General features: G+C 57.4%; 2 protein-coding genes across 2 annotated transcripts; one reads left to right on the top strand and one right to left on the bottom strand.

Moving 5' to 3' along the window:
- Nucleotides 1-5,757: 5,757 nt before the first annotated feature.
- On the bottom strand, nucleotides 5,758-8,441 carry AZU1 (azurocidin 1; the record flags this gene model as incomplete). Its single annotated transcript, XM_082623829.1, has 5 exons — nucleotides 5,758-5,988; nucleotides 6,401-6,634; nucleotides 7,388-7,529; nucleotides 7,948-8,104; nucleotides 8,384-8,441. The coding sequence occupies 5 exons, from the start codon at nucleotides 8,439-8,441 to the stop codon at nucleotides 5,824-5,826; spliced, it is 756 nt and encodes a 251-aa protein (XP_082479955.1). The 3' UTR covers nucleotides 5,758-5,823.
- Nucleotides 8,442-12,229: 3,788 nt separating this feature from the next.
- Nucleotides 12,230-21,818, top strand: PLPPR3 (phospholipid phosphatase related 3; the record flags this gene model as incomplete). The annotated part of the gene is made up of 8 exons (XM_082622963.1): nucleotides 12,230-12,455; nucleotides 12,781-12,901; nucleotides 19,095-19,280; nucleotides 19,358-19,499; nucleotides 19,585-19,780; nucleotides 19,869-19,926; nucleotides 20,010-20,183; nucleotides 20,469-21,818. The coding sequence occupies exons 2-8, from the start codon at nucleotides 12,827-12,829 to the stop codon at nucleotides 21,816-21,818; spliced, it is 2,181 nt and encodes a 726-aa protein (XP_082479089.1). The 5' UTR covers nucleotides 12,230-12,455; nucleotides 12,781-12,826.
- Nucleotides 21,819-22,101: the final 283 nt, after the last annotated feature.

Here is a 22,101-nt window from a genome sequence, read left to right as displayed (position 1 = left end):
GGGTCTGCATACCGAGCGGTGGTCCCCAGGACGTGGGGCATCTCTGAGGTGCCTGTGTGTCCCTCCCGCCGAGTCACACTTTCCCCTTTGGAATGAATGAACGTCTCTGAGGCAGAAGCACCTGCTCTGAGTTTTGCGCACCAAGGACTCCTGGAGCAGCCTGCGTGCCTCACTGCTTCCTGCCCTGCAGGTGGCTGCCCCTCTGCCGATGCGTTTTTATTTTTTATCTTTTAAATTTTATTGAAGTAGAGTTGATTTACAATGTTGTGTTAATTTCTACTGAACAGCAAATATATATATATTCTTTTCTTTCCCCCCCCAGGCTCTTTTTTTCAAATTAATTAATTTATTTTTATATTCTTTTCCATATTCTTTTCTGTTATGGTTTATCACAGGATAGTGAATATAGTTCCCTGTGCTATACAGTAGGACCTTGCTGTTTGTCCATCCTATGTATAATAGTTTGCATCTGCTAACCGCAAACTCCCAATCCATCCCTCCCCCACCCCTCTCCCCCTTGGCAACCATAACTCTGTTCTCTATGTCCATGAGTCTGTTTCTGTTTCAAAGATAAGTTCATTTGTGTCATATTTGAGATTCCACATATAAGTGATATCACATGATGTTTGTCTTTCTCTTTCTGACTTACTTCACTTAGTATGATCATATCTAGGTTCATCCATGTTGCTGCAAATGACATTATTTCATTCTTTTTTATGGCTGAGTAATATTCCATTGTATAAATGTACCACATCTCATTTATCCATTCCTCTGTCGATGGACATTTAGGTTGTTTCCATGTCTTGGCTATTGTGAACAGTGCTGTTATGAATATAAGGGTGCGTGTATCTTTTCAAATTATACTTTTGTCCGGGGTATATGCCCAAGAGTGGGATTGCTGGATCATATGGCAACTCTATTTTTAGTTTCTTGAGGAACCTCCATACTGTTTTCCTTAATGGCTGCACCAACTTACATTCCCACCAACAGTGTAGGAGGGTTCCCTTTTCTCCACACCCTCTCCAGCATTTGTAATTTGTAGACTTTTTGATGGTGGCCATTCAGACCGTTGTGAGGTCAGAATTCACACCTCATTGTATTTTTGATTTCCTCTTCTCTAATCATTAGTGATCTTTTCATGTGCCTGTTGGCCATCTGTATTGCCGACGTGTTTTTAAGTCACACATCAGCCCAGTCACTCGGGAAAGGCCGCCGGGCGTCTGGGACTCCGCAGCCCTGGGTGTGGCCCTGACATGTCTCCACAGGAACCCAGGGCTGCTGTGCCTTTTGCTTTCAGAACTGGTTTTTCTCGTTTGACAAGAACATCTCTGCGGACTGGCACTGTCCGGTCCAGTGGGGCAGGCTGCTTGGTGCCTCGGTTTCCCCACCTGTACAGTGGGGTGATTGTAGTAATAGTCCCTCCCCCAGGGCGACAGCAGGAGGATTTGATAAGTTAGAGTATTGGAGTGTGTGGGTGCACAGTGAGGTGAGGTGAGCACAGGTGCCAGCCCTGTCGCTGCCACCCCACCACCCCCTTCCTTTTTCTGCTGTGCTTCTCCCCGTCTCAGCCCATCCTCTCGGCGGCTGGGCCGGGTCAGCACGTGCCTCTCTCAGATCCAGGCTCTTCTGGGAGCAGACGCGGGGTGGGTACACCCCAGGGTCCGGAGTCCCTCGCCTGGGTTCACATTCTGCTGTGCTTTGTGATTCTGGGCTAGAAACGCCGCCTCTCTGGGCCTCGGTTTCCCCATCTGTTAATGATGGGGAGTCATGAGAACAACCCCACCTCAGGGGCTGACTTCCCTAATACAGTTAAGAGCTTGATGAACCATCAGCTGATGAACCATCAGCTGATGAAAGGGGATACACACAGGGGAACATCACTCAGCCCTGAAAAAGAGAGAGACACTGACACTCACTACAGCGTGGACGGACCCTGAGAACACGATGCTCAGTGAGAGAAGCCAGACACAGAAGGACCCACAGTGTGTGATTCCTTTGACGGGAAACGTCCAGAACAGGCCAGTCCTGTTGGACAGACACAGAGAGTGGGTTCCTGGTTGTCAGGGGCTGGGGGAGAGCATGGGGGTGAGTGCTCATGGGGACAGGGCTTCTTTTCAGGGTGGTGAGAATGTTCTGGAATTAGAGGTGGTGGTTGCACAACCCTGTGACTATACTAAACGCCTCTGATTTGTTAAGCGGGTGGGTTGTATGGTAGGAGAAGCACATTTCGATAAAGCTTTAACTGAAAAAAAGAAACACACACACACACAACCTTGCTAAGTAACTGCCCATGGGGTCCTGGCCGGAAGCTCTCACCCACCAGGGAGCCTCCCGGGGGCGGGGGGGCGGGGGAGGGGAGTCACAGCATCAGTCGAGACAGGGGGATGGCCCGGGGTCCTCCTCTCTGCTCCAGGCCTGGGGTGGGGGCAGGCAGGTGAGTGCAGGGCTGGGGGGCTGCCTGAAGGCAGAGGCTTGGGAAGGCATGGGACTGGGTGTGGGGGCTGGGGGCACCCGGAGCCCTGGGGGTTGTAACTGGGAGGGAGGGAACCATTGGGGGCCTCTGGGGGTCGGGCCGGCAGGTGGAGAGGAAGTGGGGCTGGAAGCTGTGGCCTCAGCCCCTTTCCCGCTCCAACTGTGGCTGGTGCAACAGGCAACGGCCTCGCCGGGAACACGGGCTGGGGCGGGGTGAAGGGGCAAGCGGACCCAAGTCGACCCACCCAGGATCGAGGGAAGGAGGACGGGAGAGGCTCAGCCTCTGTGTCTCTGCCTCTTTTTCCTCTTCTCTCCTGAAAAAAGAAAAACACTCCTTTCTTGAGGGGGCCAGTGTTGGGGGCTCCAAGCTGGGACCATATGCTCTTGGACCCCAACGCCCTAGGGCCTCAGTTTCCCCATCTGAACAATCAGCAGGTGGGCTCCCTGGGACCATTCTGGGCTCCTGAGCCACTGACATTCCTCTCTGGGCCTCAGTTTCCCCTTCTATAAAGCAGGACCCATTCTGAACCCCCAATGCCACTCCTGGGTACAAATCCATAGCATTGAAAATCGATGTTCAAACAAAACATGTACACAAATGTCCACAGCGACGTGAGTCACATTAGCCAGGGTGGAACCAACCCAGATGACCATCAACGGACAATGGATATACATCCCTCCACACCCGGGAACATCACTCAGCCGTGAAAAGGGGTGAAGCCCTGACACTCACTACAGCGTGGACGGATCCTGAGGACACGATGCTCAGTGAGAGAAGCCAGACACAGAAGGACACACAATGTGTGATTCCTTTGATGGGAAACGTCCAGAACAGACCAGTCCACAGGGACAGAGAGTTAGTGGTTAGTGGTTGTCAGGAGCTGGGGGAGGGGGAGGAGAGGTGACTGCTAATCGGGACGGAGATTCTTTTTGGGGTGATGGAATGTTCTGGAACTGGACAGCGGTGAGGGTTGCACAACCTAGTGAAATACACTAAAAACCACTGAATTGTTCCCTTTAAAAGAGTGAATTTTATGTTACGTGAATTTCACTGCAATAAATTATGAAAAACAAATAAACAGACCCAGGACCCACAGACCAGGCCTGTAGGATGGGGTGAGGGCCTGGCACACAGCTGGTGCCCAATAAGCGCCAGCAACGCCAGTGGTGATAGGAGCTCCCTGGGCCTCGGGCTCCCCATGTGTAAAATGGCTTAATGGCAACACAAGTAACCTTGGTGGCCGGTGGTCGGTGAGTGTGGGCCATCGCTGGGGGCTTCTGGGGCAGCGAGGGGGTGGAGGGCGTGCGGTCAGGGCAGGGGGCTCGGGACGGCACAGCCCCCAATACCACCCGGCTCAGGGCACAGTGCCGCCCCTTCGAGCCCCTCCCCTCCCCTGCGTGTTGGGGCATCAGCAGGGCCTCCAGGAGAAGGGCAGAGCTGGGCATCTCCATTTTGGCCCCGACGCCGGCTGGGCTGAGCCTCTTCCATAGCTATGTGCTACCCGCCCGCCCCGGACTTCTGTGGTCTCCCCACCGCCAGCCCGGAACACTGGATCCTTTGCAGCCTCTTTCCCTCGAGCCACGTGGCAGGACCTGTCCCCGTCTCATGCAAGGTGACACGTGGGCAACCCCCAGGGCGGCACCTGGTTCAGATGCCCGACCCATCCCTGCCACCCCGTCCCCCCCACCAAGACGAGACACCGCAGATGGCAGGCTTAGTGATCACCCCCCTGGGTGAAAAGCCCACATCCCAGGAGGCCAGCGGGCATTTCTCACGCACTGGTTGAGGGGCACTGTTTCCACATCGTCAAGAGCCTTCTGTGTTTCTTTGCTGTGAACTGTTTACATCCTTGACCCACTTTTTTTTTACTACTGGGCTCTAATTTTTTTCCTTACTGATTTTAGGTGCACATTATATGTATTATATTATAAATATATAAGATAAGTATATTATAAATATATACTATAATATTAATGTATAATATTTACACGATGGATTTATTATATTTTGAGTTATTAAGTATATATATATATATATATATATTTTTTTTTTTTTGGTACGCAGGCCTCTCACCATTGTGGCCTCTCCCATTGCGGAGCACAGGCTCCGGACGCGCAGGCTCAGTGGCCATGGCTCACGGACCCAGCCTCTCGGCGGCATGTGGGATCTTCCCAGACCGGGGCACGAACCCTTGTACCCTGCATCGGCAGGCGGACTCTCAACCACTGCGCCACCAGGGAAGCCCCTGTGTATTGTGTTTTATATATCATCTATATACTTATTTTTATTATGTTTTGTATGTTATTTATACGATTATGTCTGTTATGTTTTATATATCATTTATATAAATATATAAATACATATATATATAGTTTGGCTGCACCGCGGGGCATGTGGGATCTTACTTCCCCCACTAGGGATCCAACCCGTGCCCCTTGCAGTGGAAGCGTGGAGTCTTAACCCCTGAACCTCCGGGGAAATCCCTATAAAATTATATTTATTATTTAACATTTATATTTTAGTTCCTTTCACATTAGGCTCTTTTTTCAAGTGGCAAATAGTCTAAAGCCAGTTTCTCGTGTGTCTCTTGACTTTGCTGCATAATATGCAGCCGGGCCTCCGTATCTGTGGGTTCCACACCCGTGGACTGAACCAACCTCGGATTCAACCAACCGCAGATCAAAAATATTTGGGAAAAAAATTTCCAAAAAGTTCTAAAAAGCAAAACTTGAATTTGCTGTAGGCGGGCAACTGTATTTACACAGCATTTACATTTTATCAGGTATTTTAAGTCATCTAGAGATGATTTTAAGTGCACCGAAGGATGTGCATAGGTTACTTGCAAATATTACAGCATTTGATACAAGGGACTTGAGCATCCGCGGATTTGGGTATCCACCGGGGTCCTGGAGCCAAGCCCCTGCAGATACTAAGGGGTGACTGTATTCTCGACCAAAATGAGAGACGGTTAAGGGGGCCTGGAATCTCACAGATGTGGGTTCAGAGCCCACTCTGGCTGTGTGGCCTCAGGGTAGTCACCCAACCTCTCTGAGCCTCGGCGCCACCTCCGTCAGGTGGAGATAACAAGAGCCCCTGGTTCTCAGGGCTGCGAGCAGATTCTGTGAGTGGAGGCCCCTGGGGTGGATGCCACTCTTGCCGGAAGATGTCCCTGCGCTCGGCCCCCAGCCCCTTCCCGCCCCCACAAAGCAGAAATCAGGTGCTGTGGACAAAATGGGAACAGATCCTTTATTAGAGTCACAACCACGTGGGCTGCGGGATGGGACAGAGGCGTGGGGGGCTGGGCTCCGTGGCAGCTCACACGACCCCCCACCGTCTGGGCTGGGGGTCCGTCAGGCTGGCGCATATCCGACTGGCTGGTTTATAACTGAGTCAATCCAGTCTCTGAACAGTGCCACGCGGGCAAAGAAGTCGGGGCCCCTGCCGCAGGGCCCCCGAGACCAGGAGGCCACGCCATGCGCCAGACCGTTGCAGACGAGGGGGGTGCCCCCGTCCCCCTGCAGGGCGGCAGGAGAGTCAGGGCACCCCAGGCCCAGCCCCCCTACTCTGCTCCCACCCAGAACCACTGCTTATGCCACCCACAAATCCTGTCCCCGCCCCAGGCCCTTGGCACTTGCTGTCCCACTGCCTGCACGCTTTTCCCTCAACTTTGCTCGGTTAACTCCCACCTGCACCTCAGGTCTCAGATACCCCCAGGAACTCCCTGCTGCCCTGGGCTGGGCCTGTCCCGTGCTCACCCTTGTCTTGACACCTGACTCCCCCACCCACAAGGTCTGGGAGCCCCTGGCTCCAAATGGGCAGACCCTACCCTGTCCTGTTCCCTGTCTCCAGCCTCCAGCCCAGAGCTTGGCACTTATCCTTGCTTTTCCCACCACCTGGAGCCCACCCCAGGTCACGCCCAGTCCGTACCTGGCAGATGCCGCCCCAGTGGGTAAGGACGCCGGTGCATACATTGTTGGGGCGACACTGGTCCGACGGGGTCACAGTGACGTTCACGACCCTTGGCACCCGGGAGAGACGCCCTCTATGCTGTCGGGTGCCCCAGCCTGCGACCTGGCAGTTGGTGCCAGCTTCCACCGTGGCATTCTGTGGGGGCAGTGGTACCACCGCCACGGCGCTGGTGAGGTTGGCCTGACGGTCCAGCTGGGGAGGGAAACTGAGTCAGGAGAGGGCGGAGCTGGGGACCAGAGCCTCACGGGGCCCAGCTGGGAGCCAGAGCGGCAGCGACGTGAGTTTTGGTTTGTAAAGTGGTTTGGGTCCTGGCCAGCTTAGGCAGTAACTGGCCGTGGGGTCCTGGCCAAGTGACTTTACCTCTCTGGGCCTCTGGTGCCTCCAGAGAAGGAATCAATCGTTCTTATTGCAAAGGTGGTTGAGAGACCCTGAAGGTGAAGAGTTTGCCCAGGAAATGCAGATACAACAAGGTACCATCCCCCGTCACAAGTGACAGAAAATTTTAAAAAATCATATTATGCAGTGTCAGTAATGATGTAGAGAAATGGGCAGTTTTTTTTTTTTTTTTTCGGTATGCAGGCTTTTCACTGTTGTGGCCTCTCCCGTTGCGGAGCACAGGCTCACGGACGCACAGGCTCAGCGGCCATGGCTCACGGACCCAGCCTATCCGCAGCATGTGGGATCTTCCCGGACCAGGGCACGAACCCGCGTCCCCTGCATCTGCAGGCGGACTCTCAACCACTGCGCCACCAGGGAAGCCCAAATGGGCAGTTTTAAATTCTGCTGGTGGGAGGGTAAGTTGGCCCAGCTACTGTGTCCAGGATCCGGAGGATAGCTAAATGGATTGTGCACTTGGCTGTGCGATTTAACCACAGGCTCCGTACATGTGGCTCGTCCCTCCTGAGCCCCCCAGGCCGTCGTGAGCCCCCCCACCCCTCTCCCCACCTGCAGCAGCAGCACATCATTCAGGTGCTCTTGAGGGTCATAGCCATTCTCACTGATGCTCCTGATGGAGAAAGTCTGCCGGGACCTCTCCCGCCGCCTCAGGTTGTAGGCCCCCAGCACCACAGTGGCAATCCTGGTGTTGCTAAGAGCAGGTGGGGGCAGACACCAGGCTGGGGCAGTCCTGGGGGCTTGTGGGGAAATTCCCAACCTTCCACACCCACCCCAGGGCCCGGGCATTGATGGGGAGCAGGCTTGCAAATAAGGCAGGGAATTACTAGCCCGCTGAACCACAGCCAAAGGAAGGACAGCGGTGATGGTCAAGCCTCCTTCCTTCCTTCTGCAGCCGTATCGCCCCTCTGTTTCCAGATTGAGACCCTCCTGGGCCCCCTTCCTATCCTGGGTCCCCGCATTTCCCTCTCCAAGCCCCTCAACCCTTCCTAAGATCCCTCCCCCTCGCCAAGCCCCGCCCCTTCTCACCTACCAGGCACCGCCCCCCCAGGAATACCCCGAGCTCTCTCCCTCTCCGAGTCCCCCTCCCCACCCTGTGGCTCCCTCCTCACTGGCTTTGGAAGCAGCTGGCGGCTGTCAGGATGAAGCTGGGGTGGATCAGGGCGCCCCCACAGAAGTGCTGCCCTTGGGTTTGAATGGAGGCCAGGAATGGGAATTCCTGCAGCCGGGCCTTCCTGCCACCCACGATGTCCGCCAGGGGGGCCGAGCCTGGGGAGAGGGTGCATTGCAGCTCCCCCAGTTTCATCCCCATCCCTGGGGAGACCCCGGCCTCCCGTCACCCTGTTCCCTAAAAGGACAGGGGCCCACCCTCCCAGGGCTAGTCAGGGCCAGCCTGGCTGTGCGGCCTGGGCCAGGTCGCTTTCCCTCCCTGAGCCTTGAGTCCAGGGAAGCAGGGGCTGGCTCCCGCTGGTCCCTCCCACCAGGGCCTGTCCCCTGCAGCTGGACCCCTGCATGGATGGGGACGTCTGGCCTGGGGCAGGCACTCACTGGCCCTGGAGGTCGCCAGCAGGCCGGCCAGCAGGCCCAGGAGTCTGAGTGCCGTCATGACGGGGGCCGCTGGGGGTGGCTGGGATGGTGGCGCCCTTATAACTGGGGCCTTGGCCATTGGCACACCCCCGACCCAGGGCCCGGCCCCTCCCGTCAGGAACAGGGGAAGTTGCCCAAGGCCTCCAGAGTCAACCGCTCCTGGGGCCTGCCGGGACCCTCCAACTGCCCACCCTGTGCCCCATCCTCCCTTCTGTACGGTGGGCGACCCGTCAGATGTGGGTGAGGCTGACACCCAGCCATGCCACTCACAATGGGGGCTCCGCTTGGCTTTCCAGCCTGAGTGCTGGGGGTTCCACCACTGCCCACCTGTCCTGGGACTGAGTCCTGCTGGCTTTTGCATGTGTGTGTTTTTACTGCTTTTTATTTTTTTTTAAACAGCTTTATTGAGATATAATTCAAGTACCACTCAATTCATCTGTTTAAAGCGTGCAATTCCATCGTTTTTTGTATCTTCACAGCGTTACGCAGCCATCACCCCAATTTTAGAACATTCCATCACCTCAAAAGAAGCCCTGTCTCCATCAGCAGTCACTCCCCCTCCCATCCCCCATCCCCTGACAACCAGGAACCCACTCTCCATCTGTGGATTTGCCTGTTCCAGACGTTTCCCATCAATGGAATCACACACTGTGTGTCTTCTGTGTCCAGCTTTTCACTTACAGGGTTTTTATCTGTGGGCACCTGGCTGGGTCACTCTCCCACCCTCAGTCTTTGCATCTCTAAAGTGGGCAGGTGCGGCCATGGAGCCCCCAGAGCCAGGTGGTCCTGGAGAGGTTGTCTCCCCTTCCCTGTCCTCGAAGCAGGGTCTTCAGAGGTTTCAGGCACTCAGAACCTGGGCAAGAGATGAGGCCAAGGGGAGAGAAAGACAGGGTCGAGTATCCAGAACATATAAAGGACTCTCACAACTCAAAAACAAAAAGACAAACAATCTACTTTAAAATGGACAAAGGATTTGCATAGACATTTCTCCCAAGATACACAAATGGCCAACATGCCATGAAAAGATGCTCAAAATTATTAGTCATCAGGGAAATGCACAAATCAAAACCACAGCGAGACACCACTTCACACCCACTAGGATGGCTGGAATGAAAAGGGCAGAAAAAATACAGCATTGGTGAGGAGGTGGGAAATTGGAACCTCAGACAGGCTGGCAGGGATGTAAAATAATGCCGCGGCTGGGGAAGGTCAGGCAGCTCCTCAAAACGTTCATCACCGAATTGTCATATTACTCAGCAGTTCCACTCCTAGGTGCGTGCCCAAGAGAACCAAAGACAGGGCCTCAGAAACCTGCACACGCGTGTTCACAGTGGCCAAACGGTGGACGCAACACAAATGCCCTTCAACAGACGGACGTGTCCCTCCACACATGGGAGCATCACTCAGCCGTGAAAAGGGGTGAAGCCCCGACACTCGCTACCACGTGGATGGACCTTGAGAACATGATGCTCAGTGAGAGAAGCCAGACACAGAAGGACACACGGTGTGCGATTCCACTGATGGGAAACGTCCAGAACAGGCAGATCCATAGAGACAGAGAGTGGGTTCCTGGTTGTCAGGGGCTGGGGGGTTAGGGGGTTAGGAGAATAATAGCTGAAGGAAATGGGTTTCTTTGGGGGAGATGGAATGTTCTAGAATTAGCTGGTTGCACAACTCTGTGAGTGCTCCTTCCAAAAACCAGTGGATGTGATACTTTAAGATGGCTGATCTTATGTCATGTGAATTTCAGCTCAATTTTTTAGTTTTATTTTTACTTTTACTTATTTTTGACACTTCACTTTAAAAAAAATAGGATTTATTTCCAAGGTGACACCAAGAGGTTGGGGCTGGTGGTGGACCCCACGTCTCAGAACACTAGGACACCAGTTCCTGTCTGGGGCCTTGGGGGGGGCTCTTGCAGGGCAGGACTGGGGAGGGTGGCAGGAGCAGGGGTCAGGGCGGACTTGCAGTCCTCCACCCAGCCTGAATGGTGGGGTACTGGGGCTCAGGCCTGGTCTCTGCCAAGTCTCACGGTCCCACCGCCCAGCCGTGTCCCCCACATGGCCCCTGCCTCAGACCAGTGTCCCCCCAAGTTTGCCTCCCATCTCCACTCTCCCTGATTCCCACCTGTGCATCCTCCCTCCTGAGGCCCCACCTTGCCGCCCACCCTGTCCTTGCCCGTGGACCAGGCTGCTGTCTTGCACAGAGCACAGCCGGAGAGATGGGTGACTCCAGAGCCCACAGGTCCATCCCTTCCTACTTGGGTGACTTCAAGGTCCCCTCTCTGGCCCTGTTTCCCTGTCTGGGTACCAGGATGTGAACAGTTCCCGCCGCTCCCCCGGTAGAGCTGTGGTGAGCATCGAGTGGGTTAATATGTGCAAGAGTCTTTGAGCAGCACCTGGCGTGCTCAATCCCTCTTGCCTGCTCTAAACTCCGCCATGGCTCCCTAGTGCCCCAGAAGCAAGTCCAGGCCCCACTGCTGGGCCATGTGCCATCACAGCCAGGCCTGGCTCCTCCACCTCTGGGGATCGACAGGAAGAAGACCCCCACCCCGGCTCCTGATATTGCCCCAGACCCCCTCCTGTCAGGAGGGTCTCCCAGGACACCCCTTCCTGCTCCTGCCCCCCCAGGAGGCCTCCAAGAGCGATTGCCCCATTTTCCGCTCCTCCCGCCTCCTGAGGGCTGTTTGTGGTCATCTTTCAACACCGGGATTCCCAACGGCTGCCCAGCCCAGGCTCCGCCCCTGGCTGGCAGGGAAACCGAGGCCCAGTGGTCATCAGGCCTGGGGAGGCGGGACAGACAGCTCCGGTGTGCCCCATGCGCAAAGCGGCCTTGTTATGCCCATTTCCAGGTGAGCAAATGGAGGCCCCGGTGGGATTCAAACCCTCTGGGCCCCACCCTTAACCCCTCTGGGCCCCACCCTTAACCGCGCATACAGTCATCTTTGAAGACACATGCAGCTGAGTCTCTTAAAACAAGAAGGGCCACGGCCAGGAACAGGTTGGAGTGTGAACAGCTGCGTGCGAATAAAGCCCAGTGGCTGCACACACCGGGTTATCCATCCCTGCAGCCCTCACCCCCGACCTTAACTGGACGCTTAACTGCGGGATTGATTTCGGGGGTCTGTCCCAGTTCTCAGCGCCTCCCCCGTGACTGTACAGGGCCAGGTATACAGGAGGTGCTCAGGAGACGGTGAAAAAATGAACTGAATAAAACCCTGCCGTTTTGGGCCTGGAGACCGCGGACAGAGATTTAAGTTCCCGGGGGCCTCAGCTTCCCCACTTGTCAAATGACGGTCAGCTGGTCCCACCCCACATGGCTGTGTGTGGAAAAGAGGAAACACCTGCAAAGAGCAAGCGCTGCCTAAGTGAGCCTCATGTGAATTCACCACGAGGGCCCTACCGCCGCCCGCGCATCCCGGGGCATCCCGGGCCGTGCGTCCTGGATGCTGTGGGCTCGGCGAGGGGCCGGGTTTGGACGAGCGGAGGGAGGACCCCGGCGGGGCGCAGGGGGCAGGTGGGCGGTGCGCGGCGCGGGGGCCCGGGAATGAGGGCGGCCCCCGCCCCAGCTTCTTTTGTCTCCCGAAGGCCCAGGCGCCCGGGAGCTCGCCATGGAAACGCGCGCCGGGGAGGGAGGCAGAGACGCGAGAAACCCGGAGACCAGGACACTCTCCCAGCGCCCGGCCTCGATGGGGCTCCCCGGGCCCATCCGAGAGGTCCAGGAGGGGAGGAGCCCGCAAACCCCGGCCCATGCCCGCCCCCGCGGGAGACCGAGACCCCGGAGACCCAGAGACGGAGGGCGCGGGAGCAGGCGGGGGCGGGACGGCAACGGACGCGCGCGGCGCCCCCGACGCGCCGAGACAAAGAGCCCCCGCCCCTAGCGCCGCCTCTAGGCCGCCGGGCGCGGGGTCTCGGGCCGGGCGGGGCCCCTCCCTCCTTCCCCTCCGCCCCCGCGGGGTAGGGGCTGGCTTTGTGCTCGCCGCGCCGCAGCCCCCGCCGCCGCCAGCTCCGCCCACAGAGCGCCTGCGCGCCAGGTGAGGGGCCTTCGGGTTGAGCGAGGACCCCACCACTCCTCCGGTCCCGAAGGCCCCCGCCCTGACGCGCGGGACGGACCCCGGCCCGGAGGCTCCTCGGCCAGGCCGTCTCCGCCCTCTCTGCCGAGCCCCCTCCCGGCTCCCCATCCGGAGTGGCAGCCGGAGCGTTGGGCAGGGCCGCAGTGCGCGGGGGAGGTCGTGGGCTCCCCTCTCCCCGGCCTCAGTTTCCCTGGGCGGTTCCTGCGCATCCTGACCCGCCCCTCCTCCGCGGGCGCAGGGCTCCGCGTCCCCCCCAGGGCTCAGTCTGCGCCCCTCCCTCCTCCAGCGCGGCTTTGTCCCCTCCCACCACGGCCTGTGGCGCCCCCGGCACCATGATCTCGACCAAGGAGAAGAATAAAAGCCCGAAGGACAGCATGACGCTTCTGCCCTGCTTCTACTTCGTAGAGGTGAGTGGGGGGCTGGTCGCGCGGGTGGGGGAGGGGCAGAGGCCTCAGTTCCGCCGGCCCTCGGGGACCCCCACGCCGAGGGACGGGCACAGGTCGCGTCAGCCTCGGGTCCAGGCACAGCTAGGGTGGGTGGGGGTGGGTCAGAACACTTGGGCTCTGTAGGACGAGTAGGCGTTGCAGAGGCGCAGAAGGCTGTCCTGCAGGAGCTGGGCAGATGCTGGGAGGCGGGGCCTGCAGTCTGGGGTACGGGTCAGCAGCGCAGATGAAGGGGCTGGAGCAAGGCGCTGGGGGCCATGGGTGGGGGGGCGCGGGGTATGGATGCGCTGTCTTCCTCCAGCGTGAGGGCCGGAGGCCTGAAGGTCTGAATTGAAATCCCTGCACTTCGCCAAGCTCTGATAGAACAGGCTGGGCACATAGTGAAGGCCTCGTGAGTGTTTAAAAAGTCAAAGATGGTAAATGCAGCCACCGGGCACATATTAAGCGCTAATGACCAGCAGACAACGTGTAGCCACACTTAGATGGTTAGCACCTGGGTTACCCACAGTGCACCCTGCTTGCCGTGCCGGGGAAACCCAGCTCCAGCGAGGGGCCCAGACAAGGTGTGGGTGGAGAGGCGGGGGCTACCAGACCTGAGCAAACAGCATCCCCCGCCACCCTGTGCAGGGTCACCCAGGCTGTTGGGTACTTCCCCAACGGGCAGGAAATCTGGTGATTCTAAAGATTTGCATTTGAATCCTCATTACGGTAGGTTGTACCTTCTCAGTGTTCTCCAGGCATCACGGAGACAACACCCCCCCTCCCCAGGCACCTAACCCCCTCCACTTCCCACTACTCTCCCCTGTGTCCCCTCGCAGAAAACCTTTCACACCCATTTAAGTCCACCAGATATGCAGCCTCCCCCCACCACCTTTGCAAACACAAGTTCCTGCCCTTGGCTTTTTTCTGGCCGAGATTGTTGCTTACCATCGTCCCAGGAAATGGTGCCCCATCCTTTTTCACTGCTATGTAGTACTCCAGTGCTGGGCCCCAGCCCCAGGGAGTTGGGCACTCGGGTGCTTCCTAGCCTTTGTGTCTCACAGACTTTCCTAGAAGGAGACTCTTTAAGTCCTTTGGCCTGTGTCACCCCACACAAGTGTGCAGAGCTTATCTGCAGGGTACCTCCCTGGGGAGCAGGGTGTGGTCACAAGGGAAAGACCCCAAAGTCCTCCCACGGAGGCCCCCACGTGCGTGCCTGTTTTCCCGCAGTTGCGTCTGCCCCGAGCGTTAGCGGCGTCTGGATTTTGACTGACCCAGTGGGCGCAAAACCATATCCCAGTCCCGGTCAGCATTTCCTTTACGGCCAGTGTTCCATTCTTTTTTTTTTTTTTTTTTTTTAAACACACACGCCCCCAAAGCAAGCAAGTTGGCTCGACATCGTGGGTGTGTGTGAGTGATCTTCCTTTGGTGCAGAGATTTGCGCTGAGGGCTTCCTGGTTTTCAGCCGAGGGTCTTGGGAAGCGGTGAGAGGCGGGTGTTGGGATTCCAGAGGCACTTACAGACCCTCAGGTGGTGGCGGGCTCTGACTGGGGACCCCCACCACCCAACCTGCCACCAGGGGCCGCCGGTTCTCCCTCCAGTCTGGTCCGGCGGGCAGATGCGGGCAGAGGCTGGAGGAGAAGCAGGGGAGCCGGCCAGGCATTATAGCCACACCGCTTGGGACTTAGAAAGTCGTGGGGGGTCTTCAGCACGACCCTGTCGCAGAAAGATTTGGTGATTTTAAGGCGCTTCCCAGTCCCCACCTAAACCCTCTTTGTGACCTGATGCTGTCTGCCCGCCGAGCCAGATGACCCTAACCGTGATCACGGAGGCAGCTGCTAACTGCTGCTAATACCACTATAGGCTCCACGTGTGCCAGACTCTAAGCGCTTTCAGTGTATTTGCTTATCCAGTCCTGCATTGAAGCCCTGGGTGGTGGCCACTTTATTGGTCCTGTTTTCAGCTGGGGAAACTGAGGCACGGGGAAGAGGTGGAGCCAGGATGCAAGCCCAGGCAGGTGGCTTCATTTAACTGCCTTGGGCCTCATGCCTGCATGCAGCAGGCACTCACTAAATGCTCCTTGCACACCAGCCCAGCTCCTGCAATCCCACCTTTGGCACTTCCCCTCTGGGAGCCCCTGGCCAGGGCTGCATAGAGGGCCGAGGCCCCTCTCAAGGCGCCATACAAATCGAGTGGAGGTGGGGGCTTCCTAAGGCAGCTGGGCGCCGTTAGGGGCCTGCCTACTCTCTGGTCCCCAGATGTGCCAGCCCCACCTGGCCCTGGTGGGGGTTTGAGTTTGAGATCCTTGGACCAGAAGGGGAGGCAGAGGACACCGGGAGGTTCTGCTTCCATAAGAAGGTTCCACTGGAATCTGCTCAATAGCTTTGCAGCACGAGTGGGTGAGTGAGTGAGGTGTAGATCCTGCCCCCCTGCCCTCCTCGGGTGCCATGTCTGCAACTTGGTCAAACGCAGCTCAGTTTTCCTGAACCTTAGCCTCCTGCCCATTCATCACAGCTGCTGTGAGCAGGAATGTCATGTGTGCTGTGTGCCTGTCACCTGAGGACACATGATCAGGGTATGCAGAAGGACAGTTGCACAAATGAGTAATTCAGAGAATTTGTTCATTTATTCAGCACCTGCCATGGACCAGATGCCCATCTTCTCAGGGCTGAGTGTGAAGTTGGCACATAGAGGTACTGGGTGCAGAGGAAATAAAGCAGCGCAAGGGATGGAGAGACTGGTGCCAGGAAGGGGGTCTCCAAGGAGGGCCAGACACTCCAGAGGAGTGTCTAAGTGCGTCCTTCTATCCCTGAGAGGAAAGGCCCAGAGGCAGGAACCTGTCTGTTGTTTCTAGGTTGTTCAAGACAGCAAGGGTAGCTGGAGGAGAGAGATGAATGAAGTGGTGAGTGGGTGGGTGGATGGATGGACTAATGGATGGGTGGGTGGTATGATGGGTGGATGGATGGATGGATGGATGGAAGAAAGGAAGAAGGCAAGCATGAGTGGGTGGATGAATAGATGGTGGATTGGTAGATGGATGATGGAAGATGATGGATGGAGGATGGGTGCTCAGATGGATGGATGGATGATAGTTGGATGGGGGAAATGGGTGGGTTGATGGATGGATGGGTGGGTGGAAGAAAAGGAAGTATAGGTGGATGGATGGATGATGGGTGGGTAGATGGATGGGTGGATGCATTGACGGATGGATGGATGGATGATTGATGGATGAGTGGAAGGGTGGGTGGGTTGATGGATGGGTAAGTGAAGCAAGTATGAGTGGACGGATGATGGCAGATGATGGATGGATGATGGATGGGAGGATGGATAGGTGGATGGCTGGATGAAAGGAAGAAAAGGTGGGTGGATGAACGGATGGATGGATGGATGGTGGATTTATGGATGGATGATGGCTGGCTGGCTGGCTGGGTGGTCGGCTGGATGGGAAATGAATAAATGGATAGAAGCATATTGGAAGTTGATGGACAGAGGGCTGGGTGTTTGAATGAATGGATGATTGATGGATGAGTGGATGGTTGGGTTGATAGATGGGTAAGTGGATGGATAGTTGATTTATGGATGGATAGATGGGTGGGTGGATGGAAGGAAGGCTGGGTGGATGGATGAGTGGTTGGGTGGAAAGATGAATGGATGCATGAGTGGGTGAGCGGATAGAAGGAAGGAAGGAAGGAAGCACGAATGGGTGGATAGGTGGATGGATGATGGAAGATGATGGATGCATAGAGGTGGATTGATGGATGGATGATGGAAATTAATGGAGGGATGGATGATGGATGGGTGGATGGATGAACAGATGGGTGGGTGGGTGAGTGGTCAGATGGATGTAAAATGAATAAATGGTTAGATAGATGTTGGAAGTTGATGGAGGGATGGGTGTTTGGATGCATGGATGATTGATGGATGAGTGGATGAATAGGTGATGGATGGATGGTGGATTGATGGATGGATAGGTGAGTGGAAGAAAGGAAGGGGGAAAGGAAGGAAGTGTATATGGATGGATGGACGAATAGGTGATGGATGGATGGATGGATGGGTTGATGGTTGTGTGGGTGGGTGGATTAATGGATGAAAGGAAGGAAGGATAGGTGAATAGATGGATGGATGTTGATTGATGGATGGGTGGGTTGATGGATGATGGAAGATGGATCAATGGTGATGGATGGGAGAATGGATAGGTGGGTGGGTGGATGGATGGATGATGGGAGGATGGATGGATGGGTGGACAGATGGGTGATTGGTTGGATGGATGGAAAAAGAATAAATGGATAGATGGATATTGAAGTTGATGGATGGGTGTTTGGATGAATGGATGATTGATCGATGAGAGGATGGCTGGATAGACGGACGAGTAAATGGATGGATGGTGGACTTATGGATGGATAATGGATGAGTGGGTTGATGAATGGATGATGGATGGATGAGAGGATGGGTGGGCTGATGAATGGATGGATGAATGGGTAGGTTGATAGATGGATGCACAGATAGATGGGTGGATGGGAGAGTGGATGGGTGAGTAAGTGAATGGATGTATGGGTAGATAGGTGGAAGGAAGCAAGGAAGCAAGCAAGCAGGAATAGATGGATGAATGGATGGTGGATTGATGGATGGATGATGGAAAATGATGGATGGGTGAATTATGAAATGGAAGGAAAGAAGGAGAGGTGGATGGATGGTGGATTGATGGATGGATGATGGAAGATTATGGATAGATGACATGGGTGGGTAGATGGATGGAAAGAAGGACGGAAGCAAGCAAACAAGGGTTCATGGATGGGTGGGTGAAAGAAAGGAAGAAGGGAAGGGAGGAAGGAAGTGTAGGTAGGTGGATGGTTGGGTAGGTGGGTGGATGGATGGATAGAAGGAAGGATGGATGAGTGCATGGTAGTTTGATGGATGGATGATGGAAGATGATAGTTGGATGGTTGATATATGAATGGGTGGGTGGATGGGTGGGTGGATTGATGGATGGGTAAGTGGATGGGTGGGTGAGTGGAAGTAGGAAGTGTGGATGGATGGATGGATGATGGAATGGTTGGGTGAGTGGATGGAGGTGGATTGATAGCTGATGGAAGATGATGGAAGGATGGATGATGGATGGATGGATGATGGATGAATGGGTGGGTGAGTGATGGACAGGTGGGTGGGTGGGTGGGTCAATGGATGGATGGGTGAATCTGTGGATGAGTTGATGGATGGATGAAGGGGAAAAAGGAAGCAAGCATGGGTGGATGGTTGGATGTTGGATAGAAGATGGGGTAGATGGATGGATGGGTGGGTGGATAGATTGTGGATTGATGGATGGATGATGGATGGATGGGTGGGTAGGTGAGTGGAAGGGAAGAAGGAGGGAGGGATGGAAATGTAGGTGGATGGACATACCTATGGATGGATGGGTGGGTGGGTGGATGGATGGATGAATGGAAGGAAGGAAGGAAGGAAGCATGAGTGGATGGATGGGTGGGTGGGTGGTGGTCAGATGGATGGATAATAAATAAATGGATGAATGGATGTTGGAAGTTGGATGGATGGATGGGTGTTTGGATAAATGAATGATGGATGGATGAGGGGATGGGTGGGCTGATGAATGGATGGTTGGATGGATGGGTGGGTGGGTAGATGTATGGATGCGTGAGTAAATGGATGGATAGGTGGATGGAAGGAAGGAAGCCTAAGTGGATGAATGGATGGTGGATTGATGACTGGATGATGGAAGATGGTTGATGGACGGATGGATGGGTGGGTAGGGTTGATGGTCGGATGATAGACTGATGGATGAATAGATGGGTGGGTGGATGGGTGTGTGGGTTGATTGATGGATGGATGGATAAGTGGATGGATGGATAGATGGAAGGAAGGAAGGAAGCATGTGTGAGCAGATGGATGACGGATGGATGGATGGAAGGAATGTTGATGGATGGGGTGATTAGTGGATTGATGAGTGAGTTATGGGTGCAGTAATGGCTCTGTTGGATGGATGGATCTGTGGATGTTACACAGATGAGTGGGGGGGTCACTGGATTGCTGAATGAGCTGATCCATGGGTGAACAGCCGCACGGACGTGTGGATGGGTGGATGAATCAGTGAAGGGACTGAGTTCATGGGCGGATGACTCCGTCAACGAGTGTGGCGTGACCCTGGCCAGTCCCGTTTCTGCAGCTGCCCATAGTGGCGTCCTCCGTCGTGTCTCTCTACTTTCTGGAGCTGACCGACCTCTTCAAGCCGGCCACGGTGGGCTTCCAGTGCTACGACCGCACACTCTCCATGCCCTACGTGGAGACCAGCGAGGAGCTTATCCCGCTGCTCATGCTCCTCAGCTTGGCCTTCGCTGCGCCTGCGGCCTCGGTGAGTCCTGGTGCGGGGCGGGGCCGGCTGTGGGCACCGCGGCCGGGAGCCCGCCTGAGCACCTCCCTGTCTGGCAGATCATGGTGGGCGAGGGCCTGCTGTACTGCTTGCAGTCCCGGCTGTGGGGCCGCAGCGGGGGCCCAGGCGGGCCCGAGGGCAGCATCCACGCCGGCGGCTGCAACTTCAACTCCTTCCTTCGGCGGACGGTGCGCTTTGTAGGTGAGTCCCCGACGGCGTCCGCATGCTGAGGGTGGCAGGTCTGGCACCAGCTCCCACACCCGGCCCTCACCCTCCCATCCCGCAGGCGTCCACGTGTTCGGCCTGTGTGCCACAGCCCTGGTGACCGACGTCATCCAGCTGGCCACGGGCTACCACGCACCCTTCTTCCTGACGGTCTGCAAACCCAACTACACCCTGCTGGGCACGTCGTGTGAGGCCAACCCCTACATCACGCAGGACATCTGCTCCGGCCACGACACCCACGCCATCCTGTCTGCACGGTGAGCGTGTCCGGCCCCCGTCCCATGGAGCATGCAGGGAAACTGAGGGGCCCAGAGCTGGCGGGGCTCACCCGGGTGCCTCTTGCAGGAAGACCTTCCCATCCCAGCACGCCACTCTGTCCGCCTTTGCTGCTGTCTACGTGTCGGTGAGTCCCAGCCGGCCCAGCCCCATGCCCTGGACACCCCACCAGGACCGGCTGCCCTGACCACCCGGCCTGCCCCGCTGCAGATGTACTTCAACTCGGTCATCTCGGACGCCACCAAGCTGCTGAAGCCCATTCTGGTGTTCTCCTTTGCCATCGCGGCGGGCATCTGTGGCCTCACCCAGATCACGCAGTACCGCAGCCACCCCGTGGATGTGTACGCCGGCTTCCTCATTGGTGCTGGCATCGCAGCCTACCTGGTGAGGGGCTGAGGGGAGAGGCCCGGGGGCCCAGGGGGAGGTCTGAGAGGGGAGGCCAGCCCCACCCTGGGGGACTCTGCTGAGTTTTGTCCCTTGGTAGCTAGAGGCAGAACCTCATGGGCCCAGACCTGCCAAATGTGCAGAGTGAGCGACCTGAGGCCAGAATTTGTCCCATTGGGAGAAAGGCGGACTTCCCCTCTCGGACCCCCATGGCAAGTCTGTGGCTTGGTGGGGACCCTGGTCTCTGGCTGCCGGCCCCACGCCCAGCCCATGTCTCATCCTTAGGCCTGCCACGCTGTGGGCAACTTCCAGGCCCCGCCGGCAGAGAGACCAGCGGCCCCGGCGCCTGCCAAGGATGCGCTGCGGGCGCTGACCCAGCGGGGCCACGACTCGGTGTACCAGCAGAACAAGTCCGTGAGCACCGACGAGCTGGGCCCCCCCGGGCGGCTGGAGGGTGTGCCCCGGCCTGTGGCCCGCGACAAGACCTCACTGGGCAGCCTGAAGCGGGCCAGCGTGGACGTGGACCTGCTGGCCCCACGCAGCCCCATGGGCAAGGAGAACATGGTGACCTTCAGCCACACACTGCCCCGCGTCAGCACGCCCTCGCTGGACGACCCCGCCCGCCGCCACATGACCATCCACGTGCCCCTCGACGCCTCGCGATCCAAGCAGCTCATCAGCGAGTGGAAGCAGAAGTCGCTGGAGGGCCGCGGCCTGGGGCTGCCGGACGAGGCCAGCCCTGCGCACCTGCGGGCGCCAGCGGAGCCCATGGCCGAGGAGGACGAGGAGGAGGAGGAGGAGGAGGAGGACGAGGGAGAGGAAGGGGGTCCAGCCCCGCCTTCACTGTACCCCGCAGTCCAGGCGCGGCCGGGGCTCGGGCCGCGGGTCATCCTCCCGCCGCGGGCCGGCCCTCAGCCGCTGGTGCACATCCCCGAGGAGGGGGTCCAGGCGGCGGCAGGCCTGTCCCCCAAGAGTAGCGCGGCCGTACGGGCCAAGTGGCTCATGATGGCAGAGAAAAGCGGCGCCGTGGTGGCTGCAGCCTCCACGCAGCCCCGTGTGGCCAACCCGCCGCGGCTGCTGCAGGTCATCGCCATGTCCAAGGCCCCAGGTGGGCCGGGCCCCAAGGCGGCTGAGTCGGCCTCATCCTCCAGCGCCAGCTCCGACTCCTCTCAGTATAGGTCGCCGTCAGACCGTGACTCCGCCAGCATCGTCACCATCGACGCGCATGCGCCCCACCACCCCGTGGTCCACCTGTCTGCGGGTAACGGGCCCTGGGAGTGGAAGGCGGGGGGCCAAGGGGCCAAGGGGGCCGAGGGGGAGGTTGGCTACGAGCTGGGGGACCTGGCTCGCGGCTTCCGTGGGAGACCGAAGGCCCCGAGCGTGTCCCCAGGCTCCTCTGTTGGTGACGTGGACCAGGAGGAGCCGCGGTTTGGGGCCGTGGCCACCGTCAACCTGGCCACAGGCGAGGGGCTGCCACCACTGGGTGTGGCCGACGGGGCCCTGGGGCCGGCCAGCCGGGAGTCGACACTGCGGCGCAAAGCAGGTGGCCTGGTGCTGGGCGAGCGGGAGGCCGCGGAGGCAGAGGCGGAGAGCTACTACCGCAAGATGCAGGCGGCCCGCAGGTTCAAGGACTGAGGGCGGGTGCGGGGCCGCGCGGTTGGGGGGGCGGGGGGTTCTGGCTGAATACAGACGTGGGGCCCCATCAGACAATAAAAGGCGATCGTTGAGCGGGGTGCAGCTTTTTGGAGTAATTTCGGTCGGAGGGCCCGGCAGGCAGACCCGGCCTCTGGGGACTGTGCGCACGCACCTGGGGGCGGGGGTCTGTCTGGTGGAATGCAGATGTGGGGCCTCATCTCCAGGCCCCCTGAAACCCCCAAGCGAGAAGTGAGGGGAACAACACGGCTGAGTTCACACAGAG

Source organism: Mesoplodon mirus (genome assembly GCF_964341445.2).
Source record: "Mesoplodon mirus genome assembly, chromosome: 5".
NCBI classification, from domain to species: Eukaryota; Metazoa; Chordata; class Mammalia; order Artiodactyla; family Ziphiidae; genus Mesoplodon; species Mesoplodon mirus.
Note: the sequence above shows the minus strand (reverse complement) of the source record. Positions and strands in the feature narration are given on the sequence as shown.